At 43.8% G+C, this 19,381-nt stretch overlaps 1 protein-coding gene across 1 annotated transcript in view; it reads right to left on the reverse strand.

Moving 5' to 3' along the window:
* The window catches only part of PPM1H (protein phosphatase, Mg2+/Mn2+ dependent 1H), a 407,312-nt gene extending 405,565 nt beyond the window's left edge, over nt 1-1,747 (reverse strand). The window contains 1 exon segment of the mRNA XM_030216868.1: nt 1,265-1,747. Within this exon segment, the coding sequence (XP_030072728.1) occupies nt 1,265-1,497 (233 nt within the window). The 5' untranslated portion in view covers nt 1,498-1,747.
* Nucleotides 1,748-19,381: the final 17,634 nt, after the last annotated feature.

Below are 19,381 nucleotides of genomic sequence, written 5' to 3' on the forward strand. Positions count from 1 at the left end.
GAACCATGAGTACAGTATAGCTTTAAGAAACCCATGAAATAATTCAATCGAGCCCAGGTAACAGCAAGCTACCTAAATACAATCTCTCCTATCCCAAGGAAAACAGGGATATTACCATTCTATTTATGCCCAAATGCCTTCAGTCTTTAAATGGAAAGGATGGAAATTACAGCAGTTTTGCTTTTAACCCAAGAAAACTCATTAATGCACATACAGAAACAATTGTGTTAAAAGAATCACATAAAGTGCAAAAGACAGTAACTACAGTGCAGAATTGTAACCTGACTCCATCAGTGCTCAATCCCAAAGCCTGTGGAGATCTCAGATAATGACAGTTTTAAAAGATGACACTTGATATGGAAATGTGACAATGAACAATAGCAGGTAAGTCTGATACACTGCCAATTTACATCCTAGTTTCAAGGTAAAATTAAACAGCTCAGCACCTGTCTCTTCCTGTTCATATGCATAACCCTATTTCAGTATATACACATTTACATATAAAGGGATACCTACATATAGATATATATATACTCCTACTAGCTAGATCGTTATAGGTAACCCTAAAACTTACATTTTGCCCCCTTTTCACCTCATTCGTTTAATTTCTCTTTCCTACTAAAAATTGGCATTCTTTTCCTTTTTTAGTACTACTGAACAACACCCGTTTGATTTGAGGTGAAAGGCGGTATATCAAGCACCTGAACAAACATTTTCAAAGAAAGTCAGTGCAAAACTGTAAATTCCACTTACCCACTGGGGTACAACATTGGTCAGAGCGACTCACACCTGTGTGGTGACTGACGAGCATGTGGCCGCAGGCCAAAAATGCAACCTTGCAACTGCCATAAACGTTTAAACCAGGTTTTTGCTTTTGTTTTTTTGATCTTTCTGCTCTCACCGGGAGGCAAAACCAGAGAGGGATTAGTATGCTTTCCAGTTTTCCCATAGAAACAAAGCGATTACACCGGTCTCAGTTCTTTCCCTCAAATCTCCTCACAGAGCAGAGAGCTAAGCATTAATATTTGTACAAGCTGGGGGGGGGGGATACGGATACGCCACCTGCTAAGCACTTCTGCCTCACTCAAAACCATAGGATCATGTTCTGCAAAATTCAATCACCATCTAAATCAGAAACGTGACGTTGTTGTGAAATGTAAACGCAATGCCAAACAGGAACAGGTACAAAGATTCGTGTTGCGCGTCGCTTTTCAACTCTTTCAGTACGAATTTCGGGGTCTGGCAATCGCCAGGTACTACTCACTCTGCGTAGCCGGTGCTCCAAGGCAACCTCTTCGTCTCCTTCAGGATCAAAATGGGTCTGGCGATATGATCGGCGGAGCATTCGATCTCGTCCTGAGACAGTCCCAGGAACTCGGGTCTCACGTACGGGAACCTGACGGGCAGCTCGGAGCTATTGGCATGATCGGAGCCCGAGCTGCCAGCCATGATGCCTCCCATGAAATTGGCCACGGCTGATTTCACGCGCGTGAGCATAGTACTAGCCGCGCCGCAGTGCGAGAAACATCAAGAATAAAATACCAAGCCTGCGCGGAAAAGGCGATGCCGGGGCAGCACGCCGGAATCCGTACGGTAGCTCTGCCTCTCCCGGCTGCACTTCCGGAAAAGCTGCATGGAGCGGACGGGCTCGGCGACGAAGGCAGAGTGCTAGGCGAGGTGTGTGTGTGTGCGATCGCGGGGCGCGGAGCCCGGCGGCTGCCGAGTCATGTGACGAGAGCTGGTCGAGGACGGGGTAAAGGGGACGTGCTGTGGCGATTTCATTCACAAGCAGATAAGATTGCCAGCCTGACACATAATAAGGGAGATCGCCTATAATTATTGTAGTGGACAAGCCTAGCTAGGGAATGGAAATGTTTGCAGTTGACTCAGAAGCAGCAACGCAACCAATGAGGGCTCACTCCACAGAACATGAAAAATATACAAAAAAAAAAAGAAGTGAACGATGGTTGGCAGAACATTTTTATTCAATGGGAACGACCCGACATGAACCATGTTTCGGCACTAAGGCCTGCATCAGGGGTCTGCAGTCTTTCATCTCACAGTAATATAACATCCATACATGAGCAAGAAATCTGAGGCCCCTGGTTTGGCTGGGGGGGGGGGGGGCTAAAAACTGCCCCGCATTGCCTGCCCAGCTTCCTCTCATGTCCCTTGCATGCTCTGTTTTAGTGAAACTGAGCATGGGCAGGGAGGCGGGCCAAACTGCCCCCCAACAAACACACACACACTTTAGGCTCTGGAGTCGGATCCCCCACAAACATTGAGGTCTGGCTACACCTCTGCTAGAATGGAGTCTTTAAAAAGACTATCAGGACGTCTAATACAATAAAATACAAAAGAGTTATTCTGATATCAGGATTTCATCATATTAGACGTCCTGATAGTCTTTTTAAAGACTCCATTGATTTATTTGCTCATATATGGATGTACAGTCCACACAAACCCAGTGGGAAAATAACTGCAGCTGACACTTTAAATACTGGAAATATTATACAGGGTTGAAAAAGAGACCTCAGACACCTGTGCTTTTTTGTGCTGTTATATAATATAACAATTACATCACAGTACTGACTTCAATCATCGGTCTCAAAATGTCCTAACAATCCAATTTTGTAATATTCTAATTTATATAGTGATGCAATGAAATCTTAGTACATTAAAACATCAATATGAAAAACATGTTTTTTTGTAACTTATCTTTTGAGCAACAGTTTGCGGCATAAGTGGAACGTCCCAACAGGGACCCATTTCACCAAAAATGGCTTCCTCAGGGGACTTTATGATACCATTGCTGTTGGTAAGCTCAATGTGTGTAGCTGTGTATTTCAGTCAGTACTGTGCTGTAATCTCTATAAATAAATCCCACCTTGAACGTTCTGAAGCTCCCTCCAACTGTGGCAGTGAAGCCCTGAACTGCTGTAGTCCTCCTGGTAGGGAAGGCTATTCGGACTACTCACCACCGCCCTCAGCCACGCCCCATCTGCGACCTACGCCACGCCCCAACTGGACATAAAAAGCACCCTGAACGTTCTGAACCACACTCTGAGGCTTCAATAGTTCGTATGTTCGAAGCTCTGTAACCACTTTTAAGCACAGTACATCTCTGCGCTGCCATGACCTGGACAAGCGTCACAGCTGCAACACACACGGATGAGCGTCACACCAATAGGAAACTCAAATACAAGAAGGGAGGAGCGTCTGAGGCGAAGGACTGCATCGTTGCGAGGCAACGGAATGCAATCACGCCTCATGCACCTATCAAACAACTCAAAAAGAAGAAGGGGGGTGCCTTACACGCGAACGGGTCACTCATTGCGTCGGCCTCCATCGTTGCCAGGCAACGGAATGCAAGGACAGATGATGGACCTATCACAGCCAACTGCTACACAAGAAAGGAGGAGCATTACACGCCAAAGGGGTCACTCCTTCTCTGGGTAACACGAGACGAACAACGCTGGAAAAACAACATTGCTTTCCTTAACTTTCTTCCAACAAAGGTAACACGGACTTACTTTTCCAAAATTACAAAAACGTATTACCGACTTCTTGCTGTTTTCTGTGTCCGCAATTCCCCCTCTGCTTATTGCTGCTTTCTGTGTCCGCAATTCCCCCTCTGCTATGCCGTGACATTAGTGCCCACAATACATAAACAAAAGCGTCCACTGAACGAACATACTACTTTCGTCTGCTTCTACTCATCTGCACTCATTCATTTCATTCACTTCCTTCCTCTTTGCTGCTTTCCCGTTATTTCACCCGCCAATTTCACAATACGTTTCACCATGTTATAATCATTGCACTGCTACAATGCCCACCGACCACAATAACCAAACCTTTACACACTACTTTAGTAGCTGCTCATCTGCTTGCACGCCTCTACCCTGATTCATTTCTGTTTCTACACCTTTGCTGCTTCGCTGTTATTTCCCCCACCACTTCCACGCTACTTTCAACGCTGTTATAGGCAGCCATTTTGAGCACCACTACCACTACTGAAACAAATGCTAAAGTATAAATCTGTTAACAATAATAACGTTACAAAACACAACAACAACTGTGGGGATAGGTTTTCTACATACATTACAAAAAATCATTTCTGTGAGCAATTCAAACGACAATATCCTGGTTTTGGCGGCCATTTTGTCAAACACCACGACCTACACAGTGGGATGCCTTTCCATTAATATCAAGAGACAAAATAACAGAAAAACAAACTACATGCTAGCGCCCGTTTCATTTGTTTTCGAAACGGGCCTTTTTTACTAGTTGTTATATAACAGCACAAAAAAGCAGAGGTGTCTGAGGTCTCTTTTTCAACCCTGTATAATATTTCCAGTACTGAAAGTGTCAGCTGCAGTTAAAGTTATTTTCCCACTCGGTTTGTGTGGCCTGTATTATTATTGTACCGGTGGGTGTCCAAAGGTGCTGTTACTCATATATGGATGTTACATTACTGTATTGAGACTGCAGACCCATGATGTAAGCCTTAGTGCCAAAACATAGTCCGTGTCAGGTTGTTCTCATTGCATAAAGGGAAGGGGAAATGGGACTTGATATACTGCCTTTCTGAGGTTTTTTTTGCAACTACATTCAAAGTGGTTTACATATATTCAGGTACTTATTTTGTACCAGGGGCAATGGAGGGTTAAGTGACTTTTGCCCAGAGTCACAAGGAGCTGTACTAGGAATTGAACTCAGTTCCCCAGGAGCAAAGTCCACTGCACTAACCACTAGGCTACTCCTCCACTCTTCTTCATTGTTCACTTTGCTGTTTTGTTTTGTGCATGCAATTGACTGAGGACATGGGCTATTTACTATTAGGCTCAGAAAACTGGTGTATATAGTCATTATCTGTTTACCATGATAATAAATTGGTGGACAAGTCTGGTAGAGGATTTAGGAGGTTGTACAGTACATTCTTTTAAATTTAGCTCACACTTTTTCATTCATAATTCAAAGTGAGCTACATTCTGGGACTGTAGCTATATCTTCACCATAGGATTTATAATCCAATAGCCTCATTTACTAACCTTTGTCAATACATATAAGCCACATTATGCTCATTGGGGCCTATTTACCAACTAACCACCCCCCCCTTTTACAAAGCTGCGCTAGCGGCTGCTGGTGTGATAGTGCTGACACAGCCCATTCAACCCCTCCCCCTGTTTACAAAGCTGTATGGCAATGCCAACATAGTCTGTTCAAAGTGAATGTATTGTGTCGGCATTACAGCATGGCTTTATAAATGGGGGAGAGGGGTAAGTGTATAACTTGGATTAACAGTTAAACCAGTTTAGTAAAGGAAGTCCTAAATTTGTACCTGAGGCAATGGAGGCGGATGTGACTTGCCCAAGGTCACAAGGAGTTTTAGCAGATTTTGAACTACTGTAGTTCTACTACTACTATTTAACATTTCTAAAGCGCTACTAGGGTTACGCAGCGCTGTACAGTTTAACATAGAAGTGTAGTGTGATATGAGTTTAATCATCAGAATTAAATGTGTAGCATAATTATTAATTGTGCTGAATCAGACACCAATATAGAAATACAGCTTTTAAAGACTTATTGGGACAGAATCATTATAAACTGATCTGGCTTTCAGTTCAAGCCCCTCTTCCCCCTCCCTTTGGGAACATTCAAAATAGACTTAACGAACCACGTAAACTTCATGCTACAAAACAGACTTTTCCCTAAAGAAAAAGGAAAACTTTTACTCACCCCAATACCCAAAGATACAAAGAAAAGCGCAAGTGAAATAACCAATTACAGACCAGTAGCATCCATACCACTAATAACCAAAATAACCGAAGGAATGGTAACTAAACAACTCACAAACTATCTAAACAAACACTCAATACTGCATGATGCCCAATCAGGATTCCGATCGAATCACAGCACAGAAACAGTATTAATTACCCTAAATTTAAACAAATGATTGCAACCGGCAACAATATACTCCTTCTACAATTTGATATGTCAAGTGCCTTCGACATGGTTGACCACAAAATCCTATTACATATACTCAAATATTTTGGCATTGGAGGAAATGTCCTAAACTGGTTCAAGGGGTTCCTAACCCAGCGGTCATATCAAGTCACATCGAACTCAACAACGTCTGCTGCATGGACACCTGAATGTGGAGTACCACAAGGATCACCCCTCTCACCAACCATTTTCAACCTAATGATGACCCCCTTGGCAAAACTTCTATCAAACCATAACCTCAACCCATATATATATACGCCGACGATGTAACAATATACATCCCTTTCAAACAAGACATTAAAGAAATCTTCAATGAAATCAACCAAAGTCTACACATCATGAACACATGGGCAGATGCATTTTGCTTGAAACTAAATGCAGAAAAAACTCAATGCCTGATACTCACTTCCCAGTACAACACGAATGAATTCACCGCTATAAACACACCTAAACTAAACCTTCCAATCTCAGAAACGTTAAAAATCCTTGGAGTCACTATCGACCGCCACCTAACACTCGAAACTCATGCAAACAACACAACCAAAAAGATGTTCTACTGCATGTGGAAACTGAAAAGAATAAGACCATTCTTCCCAAGATCCGTCTTTCGCAGCCTAGTGCAATCCCTCGTACTCAGCCTTCTGGACTACTGCAACTCACTATACGCAGGTTGCAAAGAGCATATACTGAGGAAACTTCAAACAGCCCAGAATACAGCAGCCAGACTCATCTTTGGAAAACCAAAATATGAAAGTGCAAAACCCTTACGAGAGAAGCTACACTGGCTCCCACTCAAGGAACGCATCACTTTTAAAGTATGCACATTAGTCCACAAAATCATTCACGGCGAAGCCCCAGCCTACATGACTGATTTAATAGACTTACCACCCAGAAACGTTAAAAGATCATCCTGAACTTTCCTCAACCTCCACTTCCCTAATTGCAAGGGCTTGAAATACAAGGCGCTGCACGCGTCAACCTTTTCTTACATGAGCACGCAGTTCTGGAACACACTACCACGCAACCTGAAAATGATCTAAGAACAAACCACCTTCCGCAAACTATTGAAGACCCATCTTTTTGAGAAAATTTATGGAAAGAACCAAAACATATAAAGCCCACACTCATTGTTCAGTTATGCATCAATACAGCCACTCCTGAATTCTCATCCCCCGGAATCTCACCACACTCATACCTTTACTCACAGAAAATGTATACCAAGTGTTTTCCTGTTATTATATATTGCCCCTTTTTGTCTCCCTTGTTTCCTTCCAATGTTTCAGTGCTCTTTCCATGACTATACTCCTTATCGATACTTTAACTTTGACTCAAATAACTCATCACAATGTAATCCATAACCAAGTTGTAACAAATTGTATTTCCATGATTCATAATGTATTGTAAGCCACACTGAGCCCGCAAAAAGGTGGGAAAATGTGGGATACAAATGTAATAAATAAATAAATAAATAAACATTTAAAAGGACAAAAGGCACTACTTCAGAAGTCTTCAAACTTCCTCTCCCCCTCCCACTTGAAGAACTGGTAACAAAAGCATGACTAAGGTGGGTACCTGAAGGCTCATCAAGACATCTCCACCAGCAGACAGAGAGTCTGGAAAAGTGTAAATCCAGATACTGAAAAGAAAGGAAAACCATAAACAAGGCATTTGCTTGTTAATTGCCTCAGATATGTATATCTGCCCCCTCCCATCAGCTATCAGACATGAAGACGCCAAGACGTGCAGAAAGGAAAGACTTATAATGTGATCATGTGAACAGACTACAATAACCATGATGCCTTGCAAAATATCCAGTGCAAACCAGGAAGCAAATGATCCAGGACATGCACCCACCATGCTTCTCCGCTAACTATAAAAAGCCTGGAAATAGCCCAGCTCGTCTCTTGGGACCTGCCTCTTTCTTTGGGATCTGCTGCTCTGGGAACCTGCAGCTTGTCTCCCTGCTGGGAAGACATCCCTGCAACCATGTGCTCATCAATCTGCTGGACCACAGCATGCTTGTAACAAGAACTGTAAGTCAACCTAAAAACCTTTGATTTGAACCTGTTGCTTTGTTTTATGCACAAATTCTCTGTAACGATCCTTGAAGCTATCTCTCGCTGCAATATATGTATTTTGAATAAACCCTTTTGAAGCTAAAAATATAGTCTCTTTGTGTTCTGAGCATATGGTATCTTTTAAAGTTATACTGATAGCGCATGGACACTCTTAAAACTTAGTGCCATGCTATGAGCACATACTTTTAAATCTTGCAGTACATGCTAGTGAAATTACAGACATATAGCATTTAATTCCTTTGTATTCTTGCAATTGTAAATCATTCTTACCTTATAGGTAAGTGGTGGAGAAATATTAGTGAGTGCTCTTAAAATATTCCCTGCTCTTTGTTCTTAAATATCATATTAGGACTGTGACAATTTTGTAACATTTTTAATGGATATTAAGAACATTTAAATTAATTCATGTAACAGAAGGACAGTCCCTGCTCAAAGAGCTTACAATCTAAAGGACAAATGTACAGTCAGTCAAGTAGGGGCAGTCAAATTGGGGCAGTCTAGATTTCCTGAAAGGTATAAAGGTTAGGTGCCGAAAGCAACATTGAAGAGGTGGGCTTTGAGCAAGGATTTGAAGATGGGTAGGGAGGGGGCTTGGCGTAAAGACTCAGGAAGTTTATTCCAACCATAGTGTGAGGCAAGGCAGAATGGGCGGAGCCTAGAGTTGGCAGTGGTGGAGAAGGGTACTGAGAGGAGGGATTTGTCCTGTGAGCGGAGGTTTCGGGCGGGAACGTAAGGGGAGATGAAGGTAGAGAGGTAATGAGGGGCTGCAGACTGAGTGCATTTGTAGGTAAGAAGGAGAAGCTTGAACTGTATGCGGTATCTGATCGGAAGCCAGTGAAGTGACCTGAGGAGAGGGGTGATATGAGTATATCGGTTCAGGCGGAATATAAGATGTGCAGCAGAGTTCTGAACGGATTGAAGGGGGGATAGATGGTTAAGTGGCTGCGGCTGTAACCAGTAGGCTACACCTCAACTCCATATATGTGTGTATATATATATATAGAGAGAGAGAGAAAGAGTTTTACATGAATTATAGTTGCACTTTGATTAATTGCTCGATTAATTGGGATTAAAAATTTTAACCGCTAGATGAATTGCACAATCCTGCCTTGATACAGTACAATATGAAGAGTGTGAATACAACATTTTGAAAATGTTTTTATTGTTTCTTAAAATTCTTAAATATAACATTGATTCCAGTTTTCTTAAGAAATTAGGGCCCCTTTTACGATGCCGCATTAGCGATTCTGGCGCAGCAAATGCAATGAAGCCCATTCAGTTCCTGGTGGCTTTGTTGCAGGGGAATTGCTAGCAGGACTTTGTAAAAGGAGCCCTTAGTAATACCTTTAGGCACAGAGAGTAAACTACTGATATTGTACTTTAAGGGCCCTGTTTACCTTCTGTGATTGTTTCTTATGTGATGGAAATGAAGGTTTAGGGCCTGAAGATTCTGCAGCAAACAATTATTTTAGGGAAAGCCAAGTATGTTCACATTCCATCTGAGTAAGAAAAGTCAGCTTCTTGAACTGTGTATCCAGTATCCTGAACTTAGTATTGAAACTTTATGCTCCCTGTGGTATTCCATATACAATTAAAAATTCTCATTCTTGCCCAAAAGACATTGCATCATGATAGTCTGTCCTATCTTGCCTCAATAGTTATCCCATATACGTACCTTTTCACAGGCTTTAGGATCCCTAGATGCTAATCGGTTAGTATTTCCCTCCCTGAAGCAAGCTCACCATGAGCCAACCCAGAACTCTGCTTTCTTTTTCTTAGCCCCCTTCCTTTGGAATAGCTTGCCTGCTGACAAAAGATCTGAGCTTTCCCTACTCAAATTTAAGGCAAAACTTAAGTCCATCTTCTTTTCTACAGCTAGGTATTGGCCTTATGAATTTTTATATACACACTACTGTGCTCCTTCCCTCCTGTACCCTCCTAACTCTTTTTCTCCCTCCCTTTGTCCTTTGTCTTGGTTTCTGTTTTTATTGTAGTTTGGAAGAGTGTCTCTTTCCTATTTTTAATGGAGTTCTTTTCTTAATTTTTGTTATTTTTTAGGGCTGTACATTTAACACGTTAATAATGCAAATAACGTGTTAAATGTTTAACTCACATCAAAAATTTTAATGTGAGTTAAAAATTACCACTTTGCCAAGTCTCTCTCCATTTTTTTTTTAAGGCCAGGACCTTACCTCTACTACTACTTACTACTACTTAACATTTCTAGAGCGCTACTAGGGTTACGCAGCGCTGTACAATTTAACAAAGAGAGACAGTCCCTGCTCAAAGAGCTTACAATCTAATAGACAAGTGAACGGTCGGTCCGATAGGGGCAGTCAAATTGGGGCAGTCTGGATTCACTGAACGGTAAGGGTTAGGTGCCGAACGCAGCATTGAAGAGGTGGGCTTTAAGCAAAGAATTGAAGACGGGCAGGGAGGGGGCTTGGCGTAAGGGTTCAGGAAGGTTGTTCCAAGCATAGGGTGAGACGAAGCAGAATGAGCGGAGCCTGGAGTTGGCGGTGGTGGAGAAGGGTACTGAGAGGAGGGATTTATCCTGTGAACGGAGGTTACGGGCGGGAACGTAAGGGGAGATGAGGGTAGAAAGATAGTGAGGGGCAGCAGACTGAGTGCATTTGTAGGTAAGAAGGAGAAGCTTGAATTGAATGCGGTATCTGATCGGAAGCCAGTGAAGTGACCTGAGGAGAGGGGTGATATGAGTATATCGGTTCTGGCGGAATATGAGACGTGCAGCAGAGTTCTGAACAGACTGAAGGGGGGATAGATGGCTAAGTGGGAGGCCGGTGAGGAGTAAGTTGCAGTAGTCCAGGCGAGAGGTAATGAGAGCGTGGACGAGAGTTCGGGTGGTGTGTTCAGAGAGGAAAGGGCGAATTTTGCTGATGTTAAAGAGGAAGAAGCGACAGGTCTTGGCTATCTGCTGGATATGCGCAGAGAAGGAGAGAGAGGAGTCAAAGATGACTCCGAGGTTGCGGGCAGCCTCCTCTCCTCTGCACACTCCAAGCCTCTCTCTTTAACAGGTGAGAGAGAGATGCAGGGGGTGTTAGAGGGACAAGTGCTGGAAATAGGGAATGGAAGAATTAAAGAAGGGAGATGGTGGCCATAGAAGGAAGAGGTGGAAAAGGAAAAAGTAGATCATGGATGGATGGATGGAGGGAAGGGAGGAAATGGTGCCCATGGAGGGTAGGGAGATGGGAGGAGATGGTGTTAGGGGAGGGGACGGGAGGAGATGGTGTCCACGGTGGATCATGCAATTAATTATGGGGTTAAAAATTTTCATCGATGTACAGCCCTAGTTATTTTTAATTTTATTGTAAACTACTTTGATCTTCTTTTAGCTAAGGCAGTATATTAAGTCTCCAAATAAACATAAACATAGTTTGGGGGGAGAGTGAGGGGGGCATTGCCCCATCAAACTTCATAGCAGAATGTCTCCCTGTTTCCCTCCTACCTCCTGCACCTCTCACACACACATGGTACAGCATCTTCCCCTCTCCATTTTCTCCCTCCCCCCCTCTCTCGAATTCCCCCTTCCCCTCAATCCTTCCTGCTATGGTCGTGTCATGCCCGAAAAGGGTTGTGTTTCAGCAATAATGGAACAGGAAGAAACCGCTAAGGCTAAAAAGGATGTTTCAATCATGTCCAGGGTACAAGAAGGCAGATTAAGCAGCTGACCACTGGAGGGACGAAGGCATGACCCCTCCTTAATCTCCCAGTGGTTACTGACCCCCTCCCTCCCCCCCAAGGAGTGGAAATGACAGTGGATATCAGGCTGTATGACAGCTTCAGGTATTATGGCCATTCCTAACAGAGAGCAAGCAAGTGTAAGGAGTAGCCTAGGGGTCAGTGCAGTGGACTATGAACAACAGGATCAGGTGTAACTCCCACTTTAGCTCTTTTATTTCTGTACAAACATGTGAGTTCTCCTGGAACATAGAAATACCTAATACCTACTGTACCTGAATTTATAAGACACCTGCAAGTGTGATTGCTATTGTACTGGTATACTTTTAGGCATAGGCACCTCATATAAGAGGCTTGGGGAGGCTAAGCCTCCTTAGCCCCAACCACAACCTTCCCTTCCCTACCAGGCCGCTGCCTTCCCAAGTTTGTGGCAGCAGATAGAAACTGCAACCTTCTCCCTCCCTGCTGCACGCAACCAACTCTACTCAGCCCGCCCCTTATGATGTAAGTTCCTCTTTCAGTAGCAGGCCCAGTAGAGCTGGCTGCAACACGCAGAGGATTATGACCCCACACCTTATTTCTGTAAAATCAGGGAGGCAGCAGGCCTAGGAAGATGGCCTGGTGGATGTGCTGGCACTGCCGGTGAGAGAGGGAATGGAGTAAAGGAGTGACTACAGGCAAGAGAGAGAGAGATTGGCAATACCGGATGTTGATGGGGGGAGAAAGGGAGATGGGATGGTGGTGGGAAAGGAACAGCGAGAGAAATAGGACAATGCTGGATGGAGAAGGTGGAACAGAGAGAGAGAGAGAGAGAGAAAGAGAAGGGCAGTGTTGGATATTAAGGGACAGGAGGAAAGAGAAAAATGGGACAATAGTGGGGAAGAGAGAGACAGACGGGGTGATGCTGAATGGTGGGGGGAGGAGAAAGATGGGGTTATTATGCTCAAAGGGGGAAGGGAGAGAAAGGGGCAATATTGAATGATGGGGGAAAGAGAGACATAGTGGCAATGTTGGATAAGGGATGGGTGGAAAGAGAAAAATGGAACAATAGTGGGAAGGGAGAGAGACAGGGGGGTGATGCTGAATAGTGGGGGCAATGCTGATTACAGGAGGAAAGATAGGGACACAAGGGGGCAATGCAGGATAGGTAAATGTAGGAATACAGAGGGTAGATGCTAAGTATAGGGTCACTGAACATGAAGAAAGGGATAGGGACACAGAGGAGAGATATTAGACAAGATGGATAGGGACGCAGAGGAAAGATGGATGGTGGACATGGAGAGAGAGGAAATGTCAAATGAACAGGAGGGTAAAGACAGGAAAAAAACAGAAAAAACAGACGAGACACTGGGACCAAAACGAATAGAAAATAAATGATCAAACAACAAAGGTAGAAAAAGTATTTTATTTTGAAATTGGAATATGTTAGCTTTTGGGGATTTGCATCTCTGATAATTTGCATTTAAGTTTCTCTTTCTCTAGTATTGCTGTAGGCAAAGTCTGACCTTGAGGTTTCCAGTTCATTTGTTTTACAAATATAGTAAATGACAGCAGATTTTGCCTTCTTTTCTCTATTACTGATCTGTGGTACCTTGTTTCTTATTTGGTGTGGGTCTGTCTTTGTTTTGCACGTGTATCCAAGGTGCGGTATTCTGCTAGCATGTGGTTTCTGTGTAGAGATCTATAGCAGTTCAGTTTGTTCTATTTTCTCACTAGATGGTGTGTTGGTGTTATAATGCCTGCTGTAATAGTACATTGCTGCTTTTTCACACATAAGGTTATTGCTCTTTGAGTCCTGTCAGTCTTGTCTTGTTTTGGTATGGTAAGGTTCTGATTTTTTTTTGCACAAGTTTGTGCTTAGTGTTTTGTAGTGGAGGGATTGTGTGTTGGCCTTACTGAGGTGACATCAAAACTTTAATATAATTTTAGTTTGTCATAACACCAGATGTGATCTGATGAATGAGGGCAACTGAGATGTGTAAGAGATAAGAGAAGCAGACTTTTTTTCAATCTGCTTTAACTAAATTGCTAAAAATACATCTATTTCTACTGAAGTTTGCACTATTTAATTTTCTTGCCACTTTATTTTTTGGCATTTGATGCATATTTAATATCTAAGTTTAATAAAAGGTATTATTTGCAACTGTTTTACTGACCCTCCTTTCTGCATGTTGCCAGAAAATTATAGACAGGCTCACAATAACATATAAAGGAATTAAGCTGGGATTTGTACCAGGGTCCTGTTGTTTAATGTCCGCTGCACTGACCACTAGACTGCCCCTCTGCTCTGCAAGGATGCCTGTGTGGCCATTTTTGTAGAAATTGGGCTAAATTCTATATCTGGTGCCTGAAAATTCTATGTGGAAAAAAATACACCTACATTTTATAGAATAGGCTTAAATTTCCGCATGGTATATAGAATACACTGAGCGCCAGTCCACGCAACTAAATTTAAGTCACGGTCAATTGCGCCAACTAAAACCTGGTGTAAATCCTGATGCCTAATTAGGCACAGATTTGGTGTATTCTATAACAACACACATAGATTTTAGAAATGCCCATGATCCGCCTATTGCACACCCATAACCACGCCTACTTTTCAACTATGCGACTTAGAATGTATGCGCACCACGTTACAGAATATGCTTAGACAGTAGTGCACGTAAATTCTAATTAATGCCAATTAGGGCTGATAATTGCATAACATCCAATTATCAGTTCTGATTAGCTTAACGAATTATGTGCATTATGAAATATGCTTTGATTTCTAAGAAGTTTGCATCACAGGACTTATGAAGGAGAGACTTGATGACCTGTACATGTATACCCTGGAGGAAAGGAGGGACAGGGTGATATGATATAGACATACAAATATTTGAAAGGTATTACCCTACAAGCAAACCTTTTCCAGAGGTGGGAAGGTGGTAGAACTAGAGGACATAAATTGAGGTTGCAAGGGGAGTGGGGAAACTCAAGAATAATGTCAGGAAGTATTTTTCACAGAAAGGGTGGTGGATACCTGGAATGCCCTCCTGCAGGAGGTAGTGGAGATGAAAATGGTAATGGCATTTAACATTGTGTGGGATAAACACAAAGGAATCCTGCTTAGAGGGCATGGATCCAAAGAAGCTTAGTGGAGAGACGAAGGCAGAGAGAGTTTAAAGTTTATGCCAATGGTGTTTGGAACTGTAAGCACGAGTTCCTGACGAAGCCTTGATAGGGGTGAAATGGTGGCCTCGTTAGGACTTCCTGAAAGTTAAGTGCACAGTTTTTCACCATGGGGCTCATTTTCAAAGGACTAAGACTTACAAAGTTCCATATGTTAGTATGTAACTTTGTAAGTCTAAGTGCTTTGAAAATACGCCTCATCATATATATTTTTTCAACATTTGTGATTGATGCACACAGTTGAATACACAACATTAAGAGAAAATTTACCAAAAAAAAAAAAGGTTTTGTACACAAAGCGTTTTTTTTGCCCGATGATTGAAACATAGTACTGGTTTGGCAAACATTGAACCGGACTTTATATTAAAGGCATAGTTCTTTAGTTTCTGAGGGCTTTTCTCCTTCATAAGGACATTTATTCAGCATTTATAAAAGTTCTAAGCTACAGCGTTGTCCTGTTAGTAACTGTAGGCCTCTGTGGTCTCTGCCCTGATTGTGGACATATTCAGCTTCAGTAGCTGGAGAAGACAACCAGTGCTAGGCAGACTTCCAGGGCCGGTTTTAGACAGGCTGAGCCCAGGCCAGAAATTAATGAGGGGGCCCCCTTCCCCAGTCTCCCCACCCATCAGTGCTGCCACATATGAAACAACTTTAAATGACTTCTTCACACACAAAACACAGGCCTTCACCAAATACAGAACAAGGGATCAGAAATGAGAAAAAATGGAACTATGAACACCAAAATTGAAGTACTTGAACACTAAAGAAATAAAAATAGAAATACATTTCCTTTTTGTATTGAACACAATTGGTAGCATCAGTACCAATTGTCTCCCCCCCCCCCACTTTGTGCTGAGACCCCCCAAAATTAGCTATCACCCTTGCTGTGGCTAGCAATCTGGTTTTCGCCCTCTCCACTCAACCGAAACTGCGCTTACTAAAGTCTCCAATGACCTATTACTGGCTAAATCCAGAGGTCAATATTCCATCCTCATTCTTCTTGATCTTTCCGCTGCTTTTGACACTGTCGATCACAGCTTACTTCTCGATACCCTGTCCTCACTTGGATTCCAGGGCTCTGTCCTTTCCTGGTTCTCTTCCTACCTCTCCCTCCGCACCTTTAGTGTTCACTCTGGTGGATCCTCTTCTACTTCTATCCCTCTGCCTGTCGGCGTACCTCAGGGTTCTGTTCTTGGTCCCCTCCTCTTTTCTATCTACACTTCTTCCCTTGGTTCATTAATCTCATCCCATGGCTTTTCCTACCATCTCTATGCTGATGACTCCCAAATCTACCTTTCTACCCTGATATCTCACCTTCCATCCAAACCAAAGTTTCAGCGTGCTTGTCTGACATTGCTGTCTGGATGTCTCAACGCCACCTGAAATTAAATATGACCAAAACCGAGCTTCTCATTTTCCCCCCCAAACCCACCTCCCCGCTCCCCCCATTTTCTATTTCTGTTGATGGCTCTCTCATTCTCCCTGTCTCCTCAGCTCGAAACCTTGGGGTCATCTTTGACTCTTCTCTCTCCTTCTCTGCTCATATCCAGCAGACCGCCAAGACCTGTCGTTTCTTTCTTTACAACATCCGTAAAATCCGCCCCTTTCTTTCCGAGCACTCTACCAAAACCCTCATCCACACCCTTGTCACCTCTCGTTTAGACTACTGCAATCTGCTTCTTGCTGGCCTCCCACTTAGTCACCTCTCCCCTCTCCAGTCGGTTCAAAACTCTGCTGCCCGTCTCATCTTCCGCCAGGGTCGCTTTACTCATACTACCCCTCTCCTCAAGACCCTTCACTGGCTCCCTATCCGTTTTCGCATCCTGTTCAAACTTCTTCTACTAACCTATAAATGTATTCACTCTGCTGCTCCCCAGTATCTCTCCACACTCGTCCTTCCCTACACCCCTTCCCGTGCACTCCGCTCCATGGATAAATCCTTCTTATCTGTTCCCTTCTCCACTACTGCCAACTCCAGACTTTGCGCCTTCTGTCTCGCTGCACCCTACGCCTGGAATAAACTTCCTGAGCCCCTACGTCTTGCCACATCCTTGGCCACCTTTAAATCTAGACTGAAAGCCCACCTCTTTAACATTGCTTTTGACTCGTAACCACTTGTAACCACTCGCCTCCACCTACCCTCCTCTCTTCCTTCCCGTTCACATTAATTGATTTGATTTGCTTACTTTATTTATTTTTTGTCTACTAGATTGTAAGCTCTTTGAGCAGGGACTGTCGTTCTTCTATGTTTGTGCAGCGCTGCGTATGCCTTGTAGCGCTATAGAAATGCTAAATAGTAGTAGTAGTAGAATCCCCAAGCTGTGCCAGCTGAAGACCACCTCCTGTAGTTCAGCAGCCAGAGCTCTCCAAGCTCTGCAGCTCGTGGCTGTGTCCTTAAGCTGCTGGCACCCCCCCCCCCCCCCCCCAAAGCATGCTCAGCTTTCATGTATGCAGAAAAAAAACAAGCATTTCCAGGCATCGGTCATCAGTGGCAGCAGCAGCTCTGGGACACTGCCACTGGCTGCAGAGCTTGGAAGAGTTCTGGCTATCGGAGCGGCAAAGGAGGAGGAAGTCTTCACCTGGAGAGACTGGAAGTCCCTGCCAGCTCAGGTATTTACATGTTGCATTCAGGCAGGGGTGGGAGTGGGGGCAGGAGACAGGGAGAGAATTTGGTGGCCACTCACTTGTTCAGCCTTGTTTCCCCCTCAATCAACCATCTGGCTATGCCAATGAACACAGTACAAAGTAATCTGTGATACACAAAATCCCAAAGTTAACATTCAAGTTAATAAACTGAAAATAAAACTTTTTTCTACCTTTGCTGTCTGGACATTCTATTTTTCTGTCATGTTGGTCCCAGTTTCTCCATCTTCTGCTAATTCTTTTTCCAGCAACTTTTATCTATTTGTTTTTTCTTCTCTCTCCTGTCTTGTTCTATTCCTTCACTACACCTGTCTCTGACATATTGATCCTTCCCTTATCTGTCTTATCTCCCTTTTTTATTTTCAGCCTCTCTATCCACTCATTCTTCATCTTCTTTCTCACTCTTCTCCTTCTTTTAACTTTTCAGCTACCTATTACCTTTCCATATTCTTTTCTCATTTCTTAGCTGTACCATTTCCCATCAGTCCTTCCCCAGCCTGCTATTCTCTTCAATCTTTCATCTACCTCCATTACTATATTTCTGCCTCTGTATTTGCTATCCTTCTCTCGCTAATTATCTTGCCATCTCTTCTTGACCTGTACCACATGGTTCCACAATTTCCACGCTTTCCCCTCCCTCTCCCTCCACTGTTGGAGCCCAGTATTTCCTCTCCCTATCTTCCTCCCCCCCACCATGGCCTAACATCTCCCTGTCCTTTTTTCTCCACACCCCTATCATTTTCCTTTCCCATCTCTCTATCCTCCTGCCCCCCCATGGTCAAATCATCTCTTTTCCTCTCTCTCTCCTCCATGGTCCAACATGGCTCCCTCTTTCTTTCCTGCTGCTGTTGTTCCCCTCCTACCCTATCCCACATAAGCCAGCATCTCTCCCTACCTCCTTCCCTCCCATTGTTCAACACCTGCCTCTCCTTCCCTTCCTTCTCTGGGTCCAACACAGTGGCGTAGCCACAGGTGGGCCTGGGTGGGCCAGGGCCCACCCACTTAGGGTTCAGGCCCACCCAACAGTAGCACAATTTAGCGGTAGCTGATGGGAATCCCAAGCTCCGCTAGCTGAAGACTTCCCCCTGATGGTAATGAAAACGCTACTCTCCACGATACCGACACCTGCACATGCTCAGCTTTCAGTGCATGCCTGCTTTAGACTGCCTAGGTGGAAAGAAGTGTTTTCCTGCCATCTGAAATATTTTGGGTTTTGGTGGTGGGGGAGAAGACATGTTGCCTACCCACTTCTTGCTAAGGCCCACCCAAAATCTGTTGTCTGGCTACGCCCCTGGTCCAACATCTTTCTCTTTCTTCCCAACTTCCCTCCCATCTAACATCTCTCCCTCACCACCACTCCCGAGACCAATATCTTTCCCTCTCTTTCCTTTCCCTCCACTCCATTGCCATCTCTCTCTCCTCCTTTCCTGTTCCTAGTCCTATCATTTATTCCTCCACCATCCCCTCCCCCTGGTCTACTTTAAAATATCTCCAGTGGCCCCTGCAGTCCCCCATCTCTTCGCTCTTCTTGCCACTCCGATCTGAGGTCTCCCTTCCCTTTCTACCTTACATCCTGTTATTGTTGACGGGATTGTCGCCGCAGCAATGATTCTGATACATTGCCTGTGACTGCCTGGTGCTGTCCCTCTGCCGCCACAGTGTTCCAAACAGGAAGTTGCATCAGAAGGGGGTGGAATGTCTCAGAGGAACAGTGCCCTGGCAGTCACAGGCAGCGTATCAGAATTGCTGTCATTGAGACGATCTCCTGTCAACAAGAACAGGATGTA

The sequence above is a fragment of the Microcaecilia unicolor genome, chromosome 10, assembly GCF_901765095.1.
Source record: "Microcaecilia unicolor chromosome 10, aMicUni1.1, whole genome shotgun sequence".
Lineage (NCBI taxonomy): Eukaryota > Metazoa > Chordata > Amphibia > Gymnophiona > Siphonopidae > Microcaecilia > Microcaecilia unicolor.